The sequence below is a fragment of the Pelodiscus sinensis genome, chromosome 21 (assembly GCF_052426305.1).
Source record: "Pelodiscus sinensis isolate ZL-2025 chromosome 21, ASM5242630v1, whole genome shotgun sequence".
NCBI lineage: Eukaryota > Metazoa > Chordata > Testudines > Trionychidae > Pelodiscus > Pelodiscus sinensis.
The window spans coordinates 5437330-5460682 of record NC_143072.1 but is presented as its reverse complement, the minus strand read 5'-3'; the positions used below and the strand labels follow the sequence as shown (position 1 = coordinate 5460682).

At 45.7% G+C, this 23353-nt stretch overlaps 1 protein-coding gene across 7 annotated transcripts in view; it reads right to left on the bottom strand.

The window, feature by feature from the left end:
• Positions 1-18443, bottom strand: part of AUTS2 (activator of transcription and developmental regulator AUTS2) — a 1120208-nt gene extending 1101765 nt beyond the window's left edge. For 5 of the 7 annotated variants that reach the window (XM_075904275.2, XM_075904279.2, XM_075904277.2 and 2 more), the window contains exon 1: positions 17451-18442. In XM_075904275.2, coding sequence (XP_075760390.2) covers positions 17451-17744 — 294 coding nt within the window. In that variant the 5' untranslated portion in view covers positions 17745-18442. Of the gene's footprint in view, positions 1-17450 lie in introns of all 7 variants that reach the window. The other 2 variants (XM_075904281.2, XM_075904276.2) reach the window with 1 other exon arrangement.
• Between the last annotated feature and the right edge of the window lie 4910 nt (positions 18444-23353).

Here is a 23353-nt window from a genome sequence, read left to right as displayed (position 1 = left end):
AAAGGAGCTTTTAAATATTCCAAAGCTTCAAAGAGGTAGCCACGTTAGTCCCTAACTGGAAAAACTTAAACTATGAATAAGGTGCTACAAGACTATTAATTGGTTTTGAAGTTTTTTACAATCATAGAACACTAGAACTGGAAGGGATCTCGAGAGATCACCGAGTCCAGTCCCCTGCCCTCACGGTCAGACACACTGCTCTTAAATATCTCCAGAGATGGAGATTCCACCATTATTCCAGTTAGGGTTCTTGGTCCTAGTCAATAGACATAGAAAATTCCCTTCCCACTCCAGTCCGAGCAATCCCTATCGACTGGGACAGCATCTTCAGAGCTTAAAGAGTTAAGCAAATCATGCTGGGAGCCAGACCAGAACTTGAGAGGCAGACCTTTGAAACAAACAATAAACCAAATTCAGAACAGGTGTACAACTGTGCAAATCTACTTCGCATCAGATCTGAACTTGGCCCAGTATGCTCAAAACATCTATTTTTTGAATTCATGCCATGGACTATTGAGAGCTTCAAGCAACAATAGCCAAACAAAAAAGCCATGCATTTTGGTAGAATTTTCCAACACACCTAGAAGAGCACAAATCCTATGGAAAGTCAACACACGGATCGATAAATATCACATAGTTGAAGTGATGGGAAAGATCTATAATGGTGCCTCTTGCAATCTGGTCTACAACAACATTATGCTCCAGGGTAAGAGGTACTCTTTACATTTGTCAGTTAGGGTATGTCTACACTAGCTCGGTAGTTCGAGCTAGGTAGGCAAATGAGGGCAAGCGGAGTTGCAAATGAAGCCCGGGATTTAAATATCCCAGGCTTCATTTGCATCTTCCCGGGCGCCGCCATTTTTAAATCCCTCTTAGTCCGAACTCTGTGCCCGCCGCTACACGCGGCATGGAGTAGGTAGTTCGAATTAGGATCTCTAATTCGAACTACCGTTACTCCTCATTCCTAATTCGAACTACCTACTCCGTGCCGCATGTAGCCACGGGCATGGAGTTCGGACTAAGGGGGATTTAAAAATGGCGGCGCCTGGGAACATGCAAATGAAGCCCGGGATTTATATATCCCGGGCTTCATTTGCAACTCCGGTTGCTCTCATTTGCCTACCTAGCTCGAACTAATGAGCTAGTGTAGACATACCCTTATTCTGGTGGCAAGACCCTATATTTCATCCTCCTACCCACCACCTCTGTCTATTATTATGACCATATTCTAATCATGAGGTGTCAGGGGCACACCCTTTTTTAAAGTCTATTGTGGCAAACCCAGAAGGCACTAGGTAAAATAAAATACAGTAGTTGTATTTTCCACAACTACACATCCAAGGAAATTTGTCAATGTCTTTTTATTTGCATATCTGGCAGATTGCCAAAGACATCTAATACATAAATGATAGCATACAGGTGTATTAGTTTACAGTTTGTCTTTAATCTAGGAGTGTCAATTTGCTTTTCTTTTAATTACATTCATCTTTCTACGTTATTACAATCTCATGGAATTTCTTCATTATGTGGCTGGCTATAAACACATATTTTACACACAGACCAGTTGTTACAAGTTTGCTGGTTCACCAGCAAACAGCCACAGTGGGTTAGCACACACATCATGCACATTCAAAGTCTCAGACATCCTCTCTCTATTTGTTTCCATCCAGAAATAAGATTTTAATAGATTTATTCACTCTTCAGAAGTTCTTTGAGCAGCAGCATACTGCCACAAATTCTATCAGTTCACGGAGACATTTGTGGCCTTCTGGATTACATTGTTTAGGGAGACTGTCAGTTCATAGTTAGAAAAATATAAGTCATTTGCACTGAGGTCTTATAAACATGTAAAGATCCACTTTTCTAACTACATAATTCACTGGAATTTTTCAACACACATTCAGAGGTTGAAAATTTGGCAAATCCATCCACCAGATGCATCTTTCTGATCACAGAACTCATTAACATTTATTTTTAAAAGTCCTGCAGACTCAGCTGTTGAACCACAATAATTGCATTTATTTTTTTTCCATAGTTAAAATAATGAATGTTGGAATAGCCACTGCCTAAGAGCACAATGGCCAGCCAATAAAAGCTACTGTAATGTCTAACTGTTCTGTAATATCTAAAATGCATAAAAACAAAGACAATAAATTTGTCCCCTTAAAACTAGCTCCCATATTCTGAACCTCAGTGAATTTCAGCATTTACTGTTATTTTTTTTAAAAAAAGGGGGGGGGGAAGAGGAGGGTAAACATTTGACACCAAAGGCTGCCAATCCTATGTACATCAAGGGCACTTTGGCCTTTGAAAGCCACAATATTAAAAGGGATTGCAGCATAAATTGTCCAAACCAGCAGCATGTTGCAATATCTCTGGACATCATTCCTACTGTCTACTGCAGGGCTACTCCAACTTTGGAAGCCCCAGGGGCCACAATGATACTCACAGCACATGCCAAGGGCCGCAACTTAAGTGTGGTTGCATATACACGCAAATATATATGTGCATATATGCAAATAGCTTCTTTCACACTGAGGGCCATGAATACAAAGATTAAGGCAAGACTACACAACATGCAGGCCCCACATAAGTCAGTTCTGCTGATATTAATAAAATGCAATAGTTACCCAATTTCGAACCATATGACAGCACTTTTAATGAGCAATGACAGTCCAGGAATTTAACTATTAAAACACATATCAACACAAGACCATTATATTGACTACTTTATTGTTTCAGCTCCCACTCACCAGCTGCAAACGGGCCATGGGTCGCATGCGGCCCATGAGCCATGTGTTGAGTAGCCCTGGTCTACTGCTTCAACCATCCACCAATGCCCATTCAAAAAGACAGGCCTTCGCAGCATACCTGGAAGGTTGCCAGATTTCAGCCGAATTCAGGATGAGGTGGAGAGCATGTGTTGGAAAGGTAAAGAGCTCCTAGAGAACACAACCAGCAGCCCCCTTCCTCCTCTAAAGGAGATTAATGGAGATTGCCTATCTCCTAGAACTGGAAGGGACCTTGAAAGGTCATTGAGTCCAGTCCCCTGCCTACACAGCAGGACCAAGTACCACCCCTGATGAATTTTTGCCCTAAATGGCCTCCACAAGGATTGAACTCACAACCCTGGGTTTAGCAGGCCAATGCTCAAACCACTGAGCTATCCCTCCCCCAGAAGGGATGCACTTGGGGTATGTCCACACAGCCGCGTTATTTCGGAATAACTGATGTTCTTCCAAAAGAAAAAAAGAGCGTGTCTACACTACAAGCCTTTATTTTGAAATAACACTGAGCTGGAGGACTTCTTACTCTGACTCCTGTAACCCTCATTGCACGAGGCGTAAGGGAAAATCGAAGGAAGCATGTTCTTCCCACGACTGCCTGCCGTCGAGACAGCTTATTTCGGCTGTTGGCGCGATTTCCACTTATGCTACACAACGGACGTAGCCGAAGTTGCATAGCTTATTCTGACTTCAGCCCTGCTGTGTAGACGTGCCCTTAGAGCCGTGGTCTCCAACCTTTTAAAGCACGAGATCACTTTTTGAATTTAAGTGCAATCCAAGATCTACCTCACAACCAAATCCCCTGGCCCCACCTCCTTTGTGCCACTTTTCTGAGGCTCTACCCCTGCTCACTCCATCCTCCCTTCCTTCCCCACCCTCCTTCACTTTCACCAGGCTGGGGCAGGCAGTTGGGGTGCCAGAGGGGGTTCTAGGTGCAGGCTCTGGAAGGGTCCTTGGATGCAGGGGTGCTTGGGGCTAGCACAGGGGCTTGGGTTGCAGAAGGGGGGTCATGACAGGGGTAGGGTTTCGGGATGTGAGTATCAGCTGGGCACTGCTTACCTCAGGTTGCTCCTGGGTGGTGGGGCTAAGGCAGATTCACCCCTGTCCTGGCCTTGCACCACTCCCAAAAGCAGCCAGCAAACTCCATCCCAAGCCCTGTTGGGCCCCCTCTCTGCTCGGTGGAGATAGGATACAGGGTGGGAGAGGAGGCATCTTGACATCAGCACCCCTCCTCTCCCTCCCCTGCACAGCAAGCTAGAAACTCCCAGGGGTTGGGGGAGGCAGCTCCATAGCAAAGGGTGGGAGACGTGCAGCAGCCTGGGGTGGGGTAGCTGAAGTGCTGCACTTGATAACCTGTTGGCCAGACTAGTCCGGATCCCCGGACAGAAGCTCCTAGATCCACCAGTAGATCCCGACCGACTGGTTAGTGACCACTGCCTTAATGCTTGCCTATCATTTCCACTGCAAAAGGTCCCAGGCAGAGGGGTGCTTTCTCCAATAGGAAGATCTCAGGTCACTCAGGGCTTTATGGGGGATGGAGGAGGGATCGATGTCTTAAACGATATTTCTACTTCAGCTAAAATCCAGCAATGGGTCGAGTGCGCAAACAGCAAAACCCCAGCGAAAACCTAGCAATGGTCCAGCAGGAGGAGGATCTACTAAATGCAGGGCTGGCAACAGACATCACCAAGCTCCTGGGCAATGCGAGATGGGTGGCAGCTCTGGCCCGTTTAAATTGCCAGGACCCAGGGCAACTGGCCTCTTTGCTCCCCCGTAGACAGCCCTGACTGCATACATCTCATAGACTTAGGAATGATTTCTAATGACTGGTCAGCCACTCACATACTGCATGGTGTTAGGTAAAATTATAGCAGGATGACCAGATAGCAAGCATGAAATATGAGCACGGTAGGGAGGTGGAGTGGGTAACAGGCACGTATATAAGGGAACCCCCTGAATATGGAGGCTATCCCAATTTAAAATTTAAAAAAAACACGAGACATCTAGTCATCATAATTCATAGCTACTTTTCCATCTCATGTCCCCCATGATGGGGAAACTCAAAAACAGCCTTACTGCCCTCACAATTGTGACAATTAGTTAACATGTACATATTCCAAGGCGATAGGCAAACCTATCTTAGGTGGAGTCCCTCTGACTTCTCAAGCACCTGTGTGTGAAAACAGTTATATCTGCAACCACCTACCTTTCAGTGATAAGGGTCTATTTGTGCCAAGTATTATCACCACAACCTACCATACCTCTAACACAGGATGGTTTCTGTAACTCACCCAGCCTACTATTAAGCAAATCTTGTATTTTCCCAGATTTGCCTTCACGGATGACTTCTCTAATCGTGTTCTAAAGATTTTAAACTGTTGCTGAAAAATCCACAAAGCATGTTATTATGAAACAAAGAATATTTGACTTCTCAGAATGCCAGTAGCTAAATGCATAGATTTCCTCGTGCTATGACTTTTCAAAATTAAAACGAAGACTAGAATTTTTTGGCTAGGATAAAGCCACAACTTCTCCCTCTTTTTTTTTTTTTTTTTGTAACCAGCCTCAACTATACACGATGTGAAGTATAATTTCAACTCATTTCTGCTTCTGCTCTTCATTTCATCTAACGACCCGTAATCATGTTTCACTGGGATAACTGATATGGGGTCAGCGCAGGGCAACCTAAGCTAGTGAGTGGGTCACATGAGTAGCCTCCATCTCAGTGGGCTGCATGACTGTCATAACCAAGATGGTCTCCTGGGATAGGGTAGTTTTAATAACTACAGTTGCGTACCTAGAATCCACAGGGTGTGCCGAATGAATGGTGGCAGCACTGTGGTTGGATGCAGTGGGAGCACCTCACGTTATGTGCCCTTGCTCGCTCTCTCGCGCTTTCGGGGTGTGTGCGTGCGTCATAGTAATGTTGGTAGGAAAAAAACATGGGCAATGGTAAACAAAAACCGGTTCATGGGCCACTCAGAACCTGAATGGGTAACAGGCTGCCCGCCACTGAACTAGCTAATCCATTGATTGAAGGCAGGTTCCAGGAGAGAAGCCAGCATACCTGTCTCGGATGCGGATTCCTCCTGTGACACAGATCAGGTCCCTCAGCCCCATGTTTTCAAATACGTGCATGTACTTTTGGACCCACCGGATTTGCCCATGTAAAATGACAGATGTGCAAATAAGTCAGAGCTACATGTGTGTGAGCGTGTGTGTCTCCTGAGGTGTACATCTCTCCACACAAGCCCAAGACAGATGCACGGCACGTTTGCTGATGTAAGTGCCTCAGTTCAAACACTTGTAAAACGGGTTTAACACCCCCATCATAGCACCAGGAGTTATAGCATCAGTATAAATTCTAGGAGATCCTTGAATGAAAGCCTTTTAATTATTCAGTATTTCTTGCAAAATAGGCAGGAATGAACCCTAACTGCCTATGATCAAGGCATGTAAAATCCCAGTCAGTTAACCAGTTAAATATTAAGTTTAATCAATTAAATACAGGATCCTAGCCCAGAACTGCTCCTGCCTGGGTCCCTCTGGCTGAATGGAATCAGGAGCCGGCAGTCCCGTGGGGGTGGGAGCGGGGGGCAGGGAAGCCTGCTCCCAGGTACTGGTTAACCGATACCTGGTAAGCATTGCCTGGTAAGGTTGGTTCTTACCAGATAACTGATTAACCATTCATATCCCTTTGATCCTCCTAGGTAGTGGACATGCAGTGACTAACCCAATGCAGAGCTGTGAACCCCACCGTAGAAAGAATTGCAATCTAGTACTGAATGCCACAATTCGTCTTTCTGATCAGACTCTGCACAGTCATCCTGCAGCATCCACCAAACATCTCCCAGACAGCTTAACTTCAAATGACACCCCTTACGGAGTGTGCAGCCTCTTTGCATCGGATTAGGATGGCTGATTACCGAATGAGCTTATAACACATAGGTGGGCTCGGGGAAGGGGATCAACACAGGCCAGATTCAAAAAATAAAATTTGCCTCTCGAGGTGCAATTTGATAGAAAGAACATGTCAATTAAATTAAAATGTTAATTAAAAAAAATCATCACACAAACGTTTGAGGGACAAGATCGGCTAGCCTCACCCTATAAAGGCACTCTATGACCCCAGGAAGTGCTGTGGAATGACCAACATGACATTTAGAATAATCAGCACTTTTTGCATCAAAGAACATGCAATAATAAAAGATTCACAGATGAAGGAACTCCAGGGCACGCAGAAATTAATAAATCTGTGGCTTCATTTCACCTGTTTTAAAACTAATAAGATTTGGGCAAATACAGTGACATCCGCATAAATTCACACAGAGGCATGTCATGTAATGTGATCAAAATTAAACTTGATAAGCAAGCGCGCGCACACACACACACACACACACACACACACACACACACACGAAGTGCTGGGCAATCCTATTCTAGTTCTCAGGCTGACCTATTTTCACCTCCCTCATGCCCTAACTCCCCCCAAAAAATGAAATGCAAGACTTCCTTCCAACGTGTCCCATTCTCAGGGTTTACCCTTTCCGTTAAAATCTCCTGTCTCTTCCTCAATACATAACAGTCAGTACTAGAGCTGCTAAGCTATCCTACCAGAGAAAAGAATCTAAAGCTATGTAGTTAACATTATGTAAAGCAGTGATTCCCAACCTTTTTCCCATGGAGGAATGCCTAAAATAATTTTTCATATCTCAAGGAACCCCTACTTAAGAAAATTTTCCATTATTTCACCTTCATTTTCAAAACATACGAATGCCAACAGCTGAGCTTTACTTGTTATGTCTGTTGACTCATCGACTTGGAGAGCAAAGTCTGTATTTTTTAGTATTTCAGACAAGATATCTTCAATGTCTTATTCCACGATTTCTCGTGGAACTCCTGACAATGGTCCGTGGAACCTTGGTTGGGAAACACTGATATAAAGGCAAAGGGTACAGCAGAGCCCACCTTGGGATCGGACACATTGTCACCTCGGATTCTGCTATTACAGAAAAACAAATCTCACCCTGCATTAGCTATTTTCAATTACTTCCAAAACCGGATTGTCCATTTTACAGCAGAGGGGTTTCACAATTTCTGAAATTGTCTTAACTGAACAAGTCCTAAACCAACAAACTGACTTAAAAAAAAAAAAAAAAAAAACACTCCCCCTCCACAGAATTGATAATTTGTGGAGTCAAAGCCCAACTAGAGCACAGAAAGCTGAACTGGTAAGTTGTAAGAAGTATCTGTAACAGCATGGAGGAGTATTGTAATTTCCCTTCATAGAACTTGTATTAGACTGCCTCAAACAAAATGTTGAAATTCAACCAAAGGCAGACAGTGGGTTAAACATTTCCACATTTCAGTCCACAGCTTCCTAACTCCATTACCCTTTTACTAATTGTGTTTGAGACTTCACTAAACTTCATCTCAGGCTTTAAAAATAGCCCATCTGACTCAACCTATTGTTACTCAGAATAAAGATTAAAAACTTCTAATTTACTGTAGATAATTAGAAGGCTGAAGGTCAGATCTTCAGTGTAACATGGTGAGAACTCAAAGTCAAACAGACAGAAATAGTTCTTTAAAAAAAATACACTGCAGAGCATTCTGGCTAGACACCTCCCATCTGGAAAGTAACTGTTTGTGACTCCCAGTATCAATCTTCCAAGAGTAATTTACATATGAAGCAATAGGTCTTACCTGAAAGTTCCACATCTCTCTACGGCTCAGTGTTCCTGTCCAGTACCTGATATTCCTCTATCGATCTCAGTGTTGTAACTCAATCTTTTAATTACTTGGGCTCTTCAGGTCTTTGCCTTTCCCTGATTATCATTGTCCTTCCAAGTTCCTGATCCTTTATCTTTATTTTATAATAGTATTTCTTCAGACTCCCATATCCTAGCAAGGACTCCAGATACTTAATGAGAAAGAGCTTTCTCAAATAGTATAGGAAAAAGATTCTCTCATAGGGAAGGATCAAGGGGGCCTTTTGTCCTATTCACATGTTTGTGTAACTCCCATCACCACTGAAACATGAGCCAAAAAAGATCATGTGAATCTCCCAGTAATCTACACATCTCATCCCTGGTGCTGTGTTACCTAAACTTTGCCTTCTCTGAAAAATTTCAAGGCACTTACTAAAGAGCTTAAATTTTAGACACACTCAGGTTTGCTACTGGAGCCTCATTGTGTGGGGGTTATCCCATCATTTTAAAAGTTCTCCAGGTCACTCTACAGTTGAACATGTTTCTAATAGCGCGCGCACGCGCACACGCACACGCACACGCGCGCGCACACTTCCAGATCATCCACAAAGTTGATCCTGGATAAGGTTACCATTTCCACTACCTTCTCAACAAAAAACAAACAAAAAAACCCACCTCTCTCCAGTACTCACCCCCCTACATCCAGGACCAACTGTACCCAGCTTAACACTACTCACCATTGGCAGGTTTTACCTGGTGTTATTCCCTGTTAGTCTAAATCTTAGCACTCACACATGCAAAGAGGTTACAGGAGAAACTCCTAACAATCTAAGTCATCAAAAAACATCATTGGGCACCTGAGATTTGCTGATGGCACTGAACAAACACTGGATATTACAATGCTGGCACAGCAAGGTAACAATGTGAAGATGACATTTTTTTCAGTAGTAAGGAGAGAGAAAAAAAGGCAGATAAAAGTGCTTGATTTCATGAAAACTCAAGAAATATGGAGCTATTAATTCTGTAGGCTAACAGACAGGTAAGAGACATCACAAGCCATGCATTCTGGTACTCAACTCAGAAGCAAATGATTTTCACCATGTGTTTCAAGCTTCTACAACAAAAACACACTTATTTTAAATTTTCCAGTAAGTCATCATGATTGTAGGTACATATCAAAGGCAAATCCTCTTCTCAGATGCATGCACAGAACTAGCTGTAACAAATGCACAGAAAGACTTTAGCACAGGGCAGCTTCCAAATACCTTGTCTTATTTTCTCATTTTGTTGGTGCTCCCACCTTCTGAAGTCCTCCCCAGCAGGTAAACTTTACCCCAAGTAGTCTTACGTCATTCTCTCTTTCCACTACATAGAGCTGCTGTAAATAGCAACATCTGCCTTCATCATGCATGCACATCAGTGGAACGGCTCCTTAAAATTATTTACATGAAGTGGATGGAATGATTCGACAGAGAATATGTAACAGCTCCTTTACACACATCTGAAACCCTTTCCCATTTGGAATTAATTATGCTGGATTTATCATAGTCTCAAAGCCATCTGCATATCAAACACAGGTTATCAGCAGACACGCGTTTAAAATTAGGCATAATTCTTAAGAAACATCACTATTTAACTGTAGGGTTCTTCCTGATTGTCAGGCATATCATGCACAATTGTTGTTTGCTTTATCTGTGTGTCCTATTTCAGGTAAACAGTCCGAGCTAAAGCTAAGCAATTGCCCACACTGAAAACTAGCTACATTGCTCAGTGTTCAGAAAACAAAACCAGCTGCTTACTCTACAGGGCCCAGCTAAGCTGAGTTGGGGAGGGAGGGGGGAATTCCCTGGGTCAAAACTATTTCATTTCTCATCACAATAAGCCATCTCCACTACTTCTGTACCCTTCCCCAGCACATACACATGGGCTACGTCTACACTGGCACCCTTTTCCGGAAATGCTTAAAACGGAACAGTTTTCCGTTATAAGTATTTCTGGAAAAAGCGCATCTACATTGGCAGAGTGCTTTTTCGGAAAAGCGTCCGTGGCCAATGTAGACGCGCTTTTCCGGAAAAAAGCCCCGATCGTCATTTTCGCGATCAGGGCTTTTTTGCGGAAAAGACTACTGTGCTGTCTACACTGGCCCTTTTCCGGAACAGTTTTCTGGAAAAGGACTTTTGCCCGAACGGGAGCAGCATAGTTTTTCCGGAAAAACACTGACAATTTTACAGTAGATCGTCATTGCTTTTCCAGAAAAGCAAGCGGTCAGTGTAGACAGCTGGCAAGTTATTCCGGAAAAGCGGCTGCTTTTCCGGAATAAGTGGCCCAGTGTAGACACAGCCATTATGTTTGGGATGGCAGGGGAGGGGAGAAGATGCAGAATTAGTGGAGTCTTATTTCACCAGCCCACTTGTCTATAAACCTCTGTCTCAAAATTGCCGCCACTAATTATAGAAAAAACAAATGAGGGAATGTTACAAATGGAATGATGATGGAATCATCATTCCAAGAGATTCTGGAAACTCCTTCCTTGTTCCTTACCCAAAACAGGCTGAAGATCCTACTGTCGGCCAGAGCCACACAAGTACTGCTCATCAGAAACACACCATAGGATCCTGTCTGGTTGCCCCACTTGAATAAAGCAGTCAGAACACAGAGTGCCATGAATTGGGGCACCGAATCCTGTTCCACCTCAGATAACGTGTGGAACGACCTAAGAGCCAATACAGGTACACCAAAGCTACAGAACTTGTAATACATGTTGCATGCTAGCGCTACTCAACTTTGGAAGCCCCAGGGGCGATAATGATACTCACAGCACATGCCGAGGGCCGCAACTTAAGCGTGGTTGTATGTATATACGCAAATAGCTTCTTTCACACAGATGGCATGAATACATAGATTAAGTCAAAACCACACAACACAGGCTCCATTTAAGTCAGTTCTGCTGATATTAATAAAATGCAATATTCACCTGATTTCCACCCATATGACAACTTTCAAATGAGCAGTGACAGCCCAGGAATTTAACTACTAAAATGCATATTAACAGCAGACCGCTATATTGACTACTTTTTTGTTTTGGCTCCCGCCCACAGGCCGCGTATTGAGTCCCGCATAAACCCAAACTGTACCGCGGGCTGCAAACAAACACGCCGAGGGCCACGTACAGCTCATGGGCCACATGATGAGTAACGCTGCTGTACACAGTCACAGCAAGAGAGCAGTATCTCATAGCGGATTCCAGCAATCCTTCCTAAAGGCTTCAAAGAATGACCAGATCTGAAGGTTTCAAAGTCTCCCCCCCTCACTTGCTCCCTGCCCCCCCCCCCCCCAAATGCATGAAACAGCATCTCTGGCTTTCGAGAATAGACGCATCCAGCCCTACAAGCTCTTTGCTAATCAGAGAACTAGGACAAGGCTAGGACCGCTCCTGGCAAATTTGCACTCAAGCAGCACTTCCAAGAACCGTTCACTGCAAGACCCTGGTTTGCTTGGTTATTGATTTGTGGAAGCCAGAAACATTGTACCGACACTAAGGGTATGTCTACACTTGCACCCTCTTTCAAGAGAGGGATGCAGACGCAGCTGAGTGAAATTGCAAATAAAGCGCAGATTTGAATTTCCCGTGCTTCATTTGCATAATCGCGGACTGCCGCTATTTCAAAATACCCTATTTTGAAATAAACACCGTATAGATGCGATTATTTTGTAAGAAACCCCTTCTTTCAAAATAACCCTTTCTCCCTAAAAAATGAGGGATACTGGTTATTTCGAAAGAAAGGGTTTCTTACAAAATAACCACATCTATACGGTGTTTGTTATTTCAAAATAGCGGCAGTCTGCGATTCTGCAAATGAAGCACGGGAAATTCAAATCCGCGTTTCATTTGCAATTTTGCTCAGCTGCATTTGCATCCTCTCTTGAAAGAGAGTGCAAGTAGAGACATACCCTAAGTTCCCACTCTCCCTTCATCCCTGTTTTCTTCCCCCTTCGACTTCAGGCAAACACTGAGGGACCAAGACATGGTGTTGTGGAGATAACAAGACATCAAGAGATAAGAAGAGGTGGCTATCTACATCCCAGATAAGGAAAAGGCTCTAAGTGCCAGAAGGAATAGCAGGTTAGAGGGTGTCAATCAGTGGAACAAGGCACTTTGGTCTTCTTTCAAGGTGAATTATACCACAACATTAGCAACACACACCTCTCAACTATGAATACAAATGCCTGTACCAACTGGTTTACAATATTCCTCCCACATCCTAGCCATTGGTCTAGGCTGCACAATTCAGGAGTATTTTTTCCAGCTGTGCCAACACAAGGGCTACGTCTACACTGGCATGATTTTCCGGAAATGCTTTTAACGGAAAACTTTTCTGTTAAAAGCATTTTCGGAAAAGCGCATCTAGATTGGCAAGACGGTTTTCCTGAAAAGCGTCCGTGGCCAATCTAGACGCGCTTTTCCGCAAAAAAGCCCCGATCGTCATATTTGCGATTGGGGCTTTTTTGCGGAAGACACTACTGTGCTGTCTACACTGGCCCTTTTCTGGAACAGTTTTCCGGAAAAAGACTTTTGCCCAAACGGGAGCAGCATAGTTTTTCCGAAAAAAGCACTGATGATTTTACATTAGATCATCAGTGCTTTTCCGGAAATTCAAGCGGCCAGTGTAGACAGCTGGCAAGTTTTTCCGGAAAAGTGGCTGATTTTCTGGAATAACTTGCCAGTGTAGACACAGCCAAGGTGTTTAGTAACAGGATGGAGCTTCAGTCTGTTAATCAACAGTGTTATGTACAATCATTTCAGTTTCTGAGAGGTAGCCATGTTACAGTTTCAGCAAAAACCAACGAGGAGTCCGGTGACCCTTTAAAGACTAACAAACGTATTAGGGAACTAGGGCATAAGTGTCACAAATTTATTAGGGAATAGACTTTAAAATGTCTCAGACTCATAGACTTTAAGGTCAGAAGGGACCATTATGATCATCTAGTCTGACCCCCTGCACAGTGCAGGCCACAAAATCTCACCCACCCCTCTTAGAATAATCCTCTCACCTATATCTCAGATATTGAAGCCTTCAAATACTTCGAAGACCCCAAGATGCAGAGAATCCGACTCCTGCTTGTAATCACTATGGTATTCATAATAAACGAGAAGCAGCACCATGCATCCACTGAAGGCAGCTGGAAAGATGTTCTCAAAGAGCTGCAGTTCATGTCACTGTCCTTGTCTGACTACTTTCTTTAAGAAACAAAATCTCTTGCTTCTCCGTTTCTGAGTTTTGAGGAGGATCCTCAATGGGTATAAATCAATGTCGTTCCATTATGTGATTAGAGCTAGACTGAGATATACCCGCTGAGGAAATGCTCCTTTGTCTCTCTCCACGCTATTGCAGCAGTGTTGAATCTTGAGTTCACATCTGAAGTTCAAGCACAGGAAGAAAGAAAGAAAGAAAAAGAATTTGGGGTAATTTTTTCAGTTCTCAGACACTAAAGCCCACTGAAATGAATGGAAAGACTCTTGCTGATTTCGCTTGGCTTTGGACCAGCCCCTCAACAAATAAATCAACCAATACCAAGGAAATGTCTTGCGTCACCCACAGCTGCATGTGTCCACTCAAGTATTTCAGCACCTACAGATCTTGCTTATGACCAAGATCATCTTACCATCAGTATTGACTTACAGGTCTTCTTGCTAGTTAGTGCTTTAAAATTTCAACCAAAACTTCAAGCAGCCATAGGAAACATAAGCATTAATCTCATTTGTATTATACCAGTGTGCTTGACCCATTTGTCTTTCTCTGGTCCTTAGGAACAACTCTCTCAACAAATATATTTAGTCTTAGTCTTATGGGTTTTTTAAAAATCAGTTTCTAACAATATTTGTCAATGAAGCATGAAATCATTAGCTCAAAATGTTCCATCTGTCACAGGAATATTCATTTATGCCAAATCTCAGTTTGCTGGCTATTGTATGATATAAATAAGATGTTAGCTGGCTAATGTTTTTGAACTCCTTTCAAGTGATGCAGAAGTACAACAGGAAGCTACTAATAGTCATTCTTGGCCTAGCAGAGGGGGAAAAAGGAAATTTCAATTTCCACTTTAACAAATAAGCAAAGCCAAATCTAATTAAGTTCTTTTATAAAAGCTCCTCACTGACAGAAACCCTTCAACTTTTGTACTAAAACGTACTCCCCAAAAAGTAAGGGTTTTGACTAAATTCTGGAGTCCTTATTCAAATAGAACAGCCATTGACATGAATGGGATGTTTGAGTGAGAACAGATTTTTGATTTAGACTGAGCCTAACTGTGCAAATCTCAATCCTGTTGGTGAATACATCTCCACTACAGCTGGAGATCGATGCACCAGAGGTCTATCTAGTGAGTCAAGTGAACACCTGCCAAACTGACCGCAGGTCACACTCCAGTTGATCCTGGTGCTCTACTCTGACTAGAAGGGTAAGATAAGTGGATAGAAAAGCATCTCCCATTGACCCAGTAAGGCGGAGACACTGCAGTAAATCGAGCTAAGGTATGTTGACTCCAGCTACTTTACTCATGTATCTGGAGTTGTGTATATTAAGTTTACTTACTGCAGAAGTAGAGACAAAGCTTTAATCACAGAATAGCCCCATTGAAGCCAATGGGAGTACCACACTGAAGCACTCCCAGAACCCTGGAAGGAACTAAAACTGGTAATTGTTTACTAGGGATCACAAGACAGGGTCTGTATTTCTCACATAGGAGAAATTCTCCTCCGAGTGACAGTATAGTAAGATACTTGAGTGGAATTACTCTGGCTTTATGACAGAGAACAGAAATTTGGATCCCAGTGTAAAGAAAACAGAATGTTATTACTACTGGATAAACATTTAAATACACACTTTTTGTTGTTGTTAAAATGATCAGTTGCATTTTCCTATTTATTTGACAGTTCATGAAACTGTTACAGTTGCAATTCCATTAAACGTAAACCCAAATAAATCTGATTTTCCCAACACAAACTTTGCAAAATTCTACAACACATAGTTTATAAACAAAGGCCCTTAAAATAAACTGCCAAAGCTGCCCTAAAACAACTGTAGCCCTTTGATTACATAGTGCAGGATTACACGATTTTAAAATGTTGTTTAATGAATCCTGATTAGGCTGGGAGGTTGGGGCAGGGGGAGAGAGGGGGAGAGGAGAACGCATAGGCTGTACTTTCCGAGACTGAGCCTGAACAGTCTATAATACAGCCTGAGCCAAAAAAGGGCATGAAAGGACACACTGGAGCCTGGAATGACACTAAAGTGGTAACTCCCAGAGTTCAAAAGAAGACAAACTGGGTACATTCAGCAAGTAATAAAATAAAAATCTATTGAGTTAAACCACACATTCAATTTCCCGTCATGTTTTTTCTTTATTTTTTTTTTTTAAGACAAGACTATGGGTGCCAACATATAAACCACCCCTCAGTTTGACTGCCAGACCCCCACCCCACATAGGATAGCGCGTGTTAAAATAAAAAAAGGGGAGGTGAAGACACTAAGACCAACAATACGCAGAACCACTTGTAACAGTCTTTGATGTGTCCTGAGACAGCAGTAGAAACAGAGATTGTAGTTCGGATTCACAGAAGCATTTCAGATCAGAACAGAAGCTGTTTCATCACATACTTCAAGGAGAGAAAAGGAGGGGGGAGTGTCCCCCAAGTTAAAGGGATAGTACACACATAACCAAAACAATTATATATTTAAAAAAAAAAAAAAAAAACTCAGACCACCTCCAAACACAGAGACCTTGAAAATCAGACATTCAGCCGTGTTTGTACTTGGTAAGTGGTTCTCACCAGGCGTTGCTTGCCCCTGACCATAAAATATCCAGGAACGCCCTCCACCCCTGGAAAGGAATAACCTTGACAATGAAGTAGGGCTGGAACATTCAAACACAACAGCCGCAACCAATCCCCTCGCCCTGCCTGCAGGACACCAGACCAGTGCCTTGGCCTCCTCGCGCAATGGGCCACCAAAAATCAGGATCCTACAGCGTAGCTGAGAAAAAGTTTCATTAGGATCCTCTACCAGCACACTGGGGGAAGGCATGGGGGGGGGGGGGGCAGGAGAGAAAGGCTGCAACCCACATGCTGTGGTTGGAAAGAAAAAGCGCACACCCACAGCAAGCAATTCGCTCTCCCTCCCACAGACGGGTTGTGGGTCCAAACACTTCTCCTCCATCCCAAAGAGGAAAAAGCGCCCCTCCCATTTTTACACTCCCCCTCCCCAATCTCTCCGGATGTAGGTTTCTCCCAATCGCGACAGGCACCCTTTTTAATCCATCTCCCCCCCCCCCTTCCCTTCCCCTCCAGCCTGCTGGCTGGGAAATGTGCATTTGGAAAGCAACGCTGCAGGTGTTCACGGAATAAAGAAAGCCAGGGCTCTCCACGCACACACAAAGCAGAAGCACTTCGGAGGAAGAGGGACAATCGGGTAACAAGCCCTTCAAATGTCAGCCAGGGATTCCCCCTTCTCCCTCCCTCCTGGGCGTTTAACCCTTGCAAGAGCCCCATGCAGAAGAAAGGAAGCGAACCCTCCCCCATTTTTCTCCTAGGGAAGGGGAATACGCCCCCCCCCCTTCCCTCCCTCCTTCCCTGCAAAGAGCAGCCCCAGTGCTGGAGAGAGAGGAGGGGGAAATCCCCCTCCTCCCCCCAACTGCAGCCAAAACAAACCAGACAAGCAGCCACAGCAATGCTGGGGAGGGGGGCTAGGCAGGGGGGGGGGCTGCATTGTTATCCAGGCAGGGCGAAATCGCAGGCAGGAGAGCGCCTGGAGCCAGGGGCACCAGACACACATCCCTGCCATCTCTCCCTCCGCCCCCTCGCCCAACAATGAGCGAGCCGCACACACCAGCAGCATCGGGGCGGGCAGGGGAAGGGAGCAGGGTGGGGGTGCAGGGGGGGGGGGGGGGTTCTTACCTCCAAAGCTTCAAAAGTGACAAAGCTGCACATTGCAAAGCCGTCGATAATGTCTTCTTCGGCCGAGGAGGGCTCGCGCCTCTTCCTCCGGGGGGGTCTGCGTCGGGACGAGGGTGGGTTCCCATTGTCTTCCTTCTCCGAGCCCGACGAAGAGAGCAGCGGAGCAGCCCGGATCCGGCTGGCCCCAGCGGCCGCAGCCCCTGCTAATCCGCCCTGGGCTCGCCTCTCCCGATCTCTCTGCGACCGGGATCGCCTCTTTTTCCGAAGCCCGTTGCATCGTGCCGGGCCATCCATGGCTCTTGCTCGCTCTCTCGCTCGCTCTCCCTCTCCCCCCACCCCCCCAGCACAGCCACAAATCCGGCTTCCCCAATGGAATACAGGGGGAGGGAGAGAAGGAGAAAGAGGGAGGGGAGGATGGAGGGGAGGGGTGGGGGGTGGAAGTGGAAGTGGAAGGGGGGGGGGGAAGAAATAAAAGAATCCAAGTGCGGTTCCACCAGCAGCGCGCACCGAATGGGAGAGATTCCTATAAGCGAGCCAAGGAAAGTAATGGCTGATCACAGGTCGCCTTTGTAAAAAAAAAGAAGAAGAAGAAGAAAAAAACCCACCCTCCCCGAGCAGGCAATAAATCAGAATAGCGGAATGCTTTGATCAAGGGGCCGGGAGTATTTCCAACAGAGAAGAAGGCCAGAAAAAAAAAAGAAAAAAGGAAGCGAGAGACCCGACCCACGGGGAAGAAGGTGAAAGATTTTCCCTTGCAGCGGAAAAAAAAATGGATTTCCTTTCTTCCTGACCGCCCCAACTAGGCAAACTTGCACCAAAACGTGTCTGGAGGATGCAGCCGCCCCCCAGCCGCACAGACTCCGGCTCCAGCTCTGGGAAGCGAGCGGGGGGATTAATAATGATCATAGCAGCGATGCATCCCGATGCAATTTGCTCCGGCACCGGCCGGGGAGGGAAGCGCGAGTGGGAGCTCGTCACGCCCCCCCCCCCTCCCTTCCCAAACACGCCCACCCGGCCAATCTATTAATACGGATCAATCGGAGTCGTTCGGCGGATTAATTGCGGGCGGGGGGGGATTGACACACGTGCACCCCCCCCAATAAGTAAAGATAAAGCTCGCAGCTGGGGAGGCACCGGGGGTGTTGGCTGCTGCCCCCCCCCTCCAGCTGGGCTGGGAGAAGGTGCCCAGGGACGCGCCCTCCCCCCTACGGCCGGGGCGGCGGCGACTGCAGCTAGAGGGGGGGGGGCAGGGGCGCTCGCGCCCCGCGCGGCTGCAGCAGCGCCCGGGATTCGGCCCCGCTCCCCTCGCCCTGCCTCTTCCCCCCCCTCCCCCTGCCACCCAGAGCGGTCACGTGGGCCCCTGCCCTGGCTGGGCGGCGTGAAAGCAGGCTCGCCGGGCGCGCGAAATCCGTCGCAGGCAGGCGCACGGAGCCTGCGCGCCCGGGAGGCTGCTGCGGGGGGGCAGACGGGCTCTCGGGCTGGGATAGGGACGCCGGGCAAAAGGGACGCGGGTCCTTTAAGAGGGGGGGGGGTCCCTCTAGCGCCCTGCGGCGCCCCCTAGCTGCCTCCCTGCGGCTTCCCACCCCCCCAGCCCAGTCCCCCTTGGGCCAGCCCCCCCCAAGTCCCACTGCTGCCCCCCCACCCCTTCCCCCGCCTTTGCAAGCGGTGCCCCCCCCATCTGCTGCTCCCTCCCCGGAGACAGCTGCTGGGAGGGGGTCCTGCCAGGCTCACTGCCCCCTTCATTTGCAGTGGGGCACTGCCCCGCCATCTCTCCCTGGGCCTCCACAAGAAATCCGTTAAACCCTCAGAGCACGTCTACACTAAGGATGTTAAATATCGGTTAACTGAGCAGTCGATTGACCTCATGTATTCTTATTGGTTACTCAACTATTCCGTAGCCCCTGGGGGTGGGGCTAGCAGCCAGTGTTCCGCCCCAATCCGAAGGGTTGCCATGTATCACGGGCCGTATGGGATGCCCTGCAGGAGCTGGTCTGTGAGGGGAGCCAGTCTAAAAACCAGCTCCCCGACCCAGCACAAGCCATAACTGAGCCCGGCTGCCTGCCTGGCTCCTAATATATTTTGAATGAAGCACAGTGGGAATAAGTCCCAGACCTGGCGTGAGCCAGAACTGAGGAGGGTTGCTGGCCAGCCAGCTAAAAAATTTATTGTTGGGAGGGAGGGGGAAATGAGTGTAGTCTATAGCATTAACCTATAAGCTTTTGCTTATTGGCTTATTAGTTACTCGACTATGCTATTACATCCCTAGTCTACACCAGGGCCACCCAGAGGATTCAGGGGGCCTGGGGCAAAGCAATTTCGGGGGGCCCTTCCTGGCACTTCCTGTCTCAGACCTCAGACTTCAGACATTCTCGTGGGGGCCCCTGCAGGGTCTGGGGCAAATTGCCCCACTTGCCCCCTCTCTGGGCGGCTCTGGTCTACACAGCAGGGCTAAAGCCGAAATAAGCTACGTAACTTGAGCTACGTCAGTTGCGTCGCTTTAGTCAAAAGAGCTTATTTTGGCGTATGGTGCTGTCTGCACAGCAGGAGGTTGGGGAAAGAGCGCTCTTCCTCTGACTTCCCTTGCTCCTCGTAAAATTAGGGTTACAGGAGTCGGAGTAAAGAATCCTCCAGCTCACCATTATTTTGACATTTTGAAATAACTGCTCGTAGTGTAGACGTGGACTACGTTATTTCGGAATAATGACAGTTATAAACAATGCTGCTGTGTAGATATATCCTAAGGTGCCACAGGACTCCTCATTCTTTTTACTTTGACCAAAAAAACTCCTGATCCCATGAATCCCAGGCCTGATTCTCAGCTCCACTACTGATGGTTTCCGTGGGGAGAAGTATGCCTTGCCCCACTGTCTGGAGGGGGACGAAATCCCAAGATCTCACCTGTAATTGCTAAGTCTTCCACATCTCATCCCTGCACCAAAGGGCGGAGCTGTTCCCCCACCAGCCTGCAGGCAAGCCTGTTGGAACAGATTTGGGGGCATGGCTTCTCCACCAGCGGACCACACCACCTCAAAGAAACACTGTTGTGGGAGCTGGGCTCTGCCCTCTGTGCCATCTATGCACTACTTCCCTCTGCCATCCTCTCCTCTACAACTGGGTCCATCCAGGCCTCTGCTTCTTTTGATAGCGGCCACTTTTACTTCTTGTACCTTGGTTCCTCCCCAGGCTGGAGTCCCAACTTCCATTGCTTGGGAGAAGAGGGGGTGTTTCCTGCTAGAATGATTAGTCACATCATTTCACAGACAAGAGATATCACGCATGAATCTATACACAACGGCTGTGTCTAGACTGGCCAGATTTTCCGGAAAATCAGCCGCTTTTCCAGAAAAACTTGCCAGCTGTCTACACTGGCCGCTTGAATTTCTGCAAAAGCACCGATGATCTCATGTAAAATTGCCAGTGTTCTTGTGGAAATACTATGCTGCTCTCGTTCGGGCAAAAGAAAACAGTGTAGACAGCTCAGATTTGTTTTCTGCAAAAAAGCTCCCATCGCAAAAATGGCGATCGGGGCTTTTTTGCAGAAAAGTGTGTCTAGATTGGCACGGACGCTTTTCCGCAAAAAGTGCTTTTGCGGAAAAGCGTCTGTGCCAATCCAGACGCTCTGTTCCGAAAATGCTTTTAACGGAAAACTTTTTAACGCCAAAATAACGGATGGACAGAGGGAAGTCAAAGCTGAAATCAACAGTCTCCCAGGAAAGGGTTCTCCCCTGTCCTCCATACTATGTGGTTATTTACTCTTGTCCTGTTACTTCTGGTGAGGTAGCCTTTTAAGCCCACTTTGCACAGGTCTAAAGGACTACACAAAAGAGAAGGCAATGAGAAATCAGGCCCACACTTGCTTACCAAAAGGTCACTTGTATATCTCTTCTCCTCTTAACTTTACCCTGAATCTAAGAGCAAGTGGTGTCACTTGCACATTGAGGGGCCAGAAGAAAGGAGTGTAACCAGAAAAAAAAATAGCAGTTAATAGCACATAGGAAAGCTTACAATTAAGGCTGCCACACCTCCACATAAAGGGAATGTCCCCAAAATTCAAAGTCATGCAGGCTGATTATAAGAGGTCTGTGAGTAACAGATCTGAAGATTTCCCCTCCCTTCCCTTTATCCTAACCCTCTTTGGTTATTTGGTGAATCATGATGACCTTAGTATATTAATTGTATTTGAAAAAAAAATTGTCAATACAAATTTTCAAATTCTCAATTTCTAATATAGACAGTTTCAAAAATCAAGTTGAAAGATGCTTCAGGTTCTACACCTGGCCCTGGGTCCCTCAAATACATTTTGTACTTTACAATCATATTTTCCTTTAATTTTCAAAGTTCTCTTTTTTAATTTGTAGCTGTATCAAACACCCACACAGACATCAAGAGAAATTCATGATGCAGCAGAAAACGATACCAATACAGTTCAGGTGATACAACTTGTGCGTGAAGACAAGAACAAATATCACAAATCCCCATTTCCCCAGATTTTTACAAAGTTCTAAAAGTACAGAGCAAGAGATATCAAACTGTACTGTAGCAAATATCTGTTACTCATTGTTCTTTTGGAAAATAACTAGGTAATTTTCAAGGCAGTTTAATGGATGATAGTGTCCTGCACATCCATCATCATTAAAATTACTTAAGAACCCAGTACTCAGAAATGTTTCTGCAGATTTTCTTGGCATGGATGAGAGTCTGCTTGTGTAAGCTTATTTTCCGCACATGTGCATTCACACAGAAAGCACAGCACATGATATGTTTCATATTCTTCGTGGCAAATCCCTAGATTTGCACGTCTACTCAAAAAAGATGAAAGGACATATTTTGCACCACACACTTCATTAGAGAACAGAGAGCCGTTTCCATCTGGATAATATACGTATGTCTCCAGTTAAGAGCATAGATGCATTGGTCATTTTCTCCCAGGAATATGCGGGTCTGGGGCCTGATTCAAAGTCAATGGGAGGTCTTCCATTGACCTCTATTGGCTTTAAATCATCCCGTTGGTACAGAAAACTAATTATTTAGATAGTGATTGTGACAGGTTGGAGCACAGAAAATCCCCTTGGGGTTGTCTCCCAGTGTGTTGATCATGCCACTCAGAGGTGAGGTCTCTCTTCAACCAAGGCACAAGGTTGCGGGTTACCATCTCCCTGTAGAGCTACACAAATGCGGAACCAGTTCAGTTCTGGGAGGGCTGAGCTATAAGAGCTCAGCATCTGTGTTGCTCAGCAGTGAGGTGGTAACCCCAGATCTGGAGGGAGGCTAGAGCTTCTAGCCCAGCAGGACAGGATGGTGGGGAGCCCCAGAGCAGAAAGGCAGGTATCAGTGGCATGATCAGCAGGCCAGGGGACACCCCCAAGGGGACTTCTGTGATTCAACCCATCAGAGCGATCGGTACATGGTTTTATATATAGCGTGTTTAAGTTAAAATGCACACAAAATTGTATCTGAGAAATGCACACACGTCTTTCCCATGTGCTGCTTTCCCCAGTCAAGAATGCTTTGCTGTCAGAGAAGATACTGTAGACACCCATGCATACCACGTTCCTTGGCCACCTGTTATATTTCTAGAGCAAAAAGTATCCTCACAGGCACTTGACATGAAAAAACTCATTTGTACCACTCAGTTGCTGAGTCACTGATATTGAGCTTACTGGCTTTGCTAGACTCAGATCTCAAGCTTAGCACCCACAGAAAAGCTACTTTTATGGATTGTAAGCATATGTTCATCAGCCTACTGATTGGAAGCAGGCACTAAAAGCACACTGGTTTGTGGGCCTGATGTTGCAACCATCCTAGCAATGAAGAGACCAAAAGTAACAGTTATAACAACTTTTGCACCTCATCCTATATTAGGACAAAATGAAATTTCCAAATGTAATAATAAAGTTTTTTAT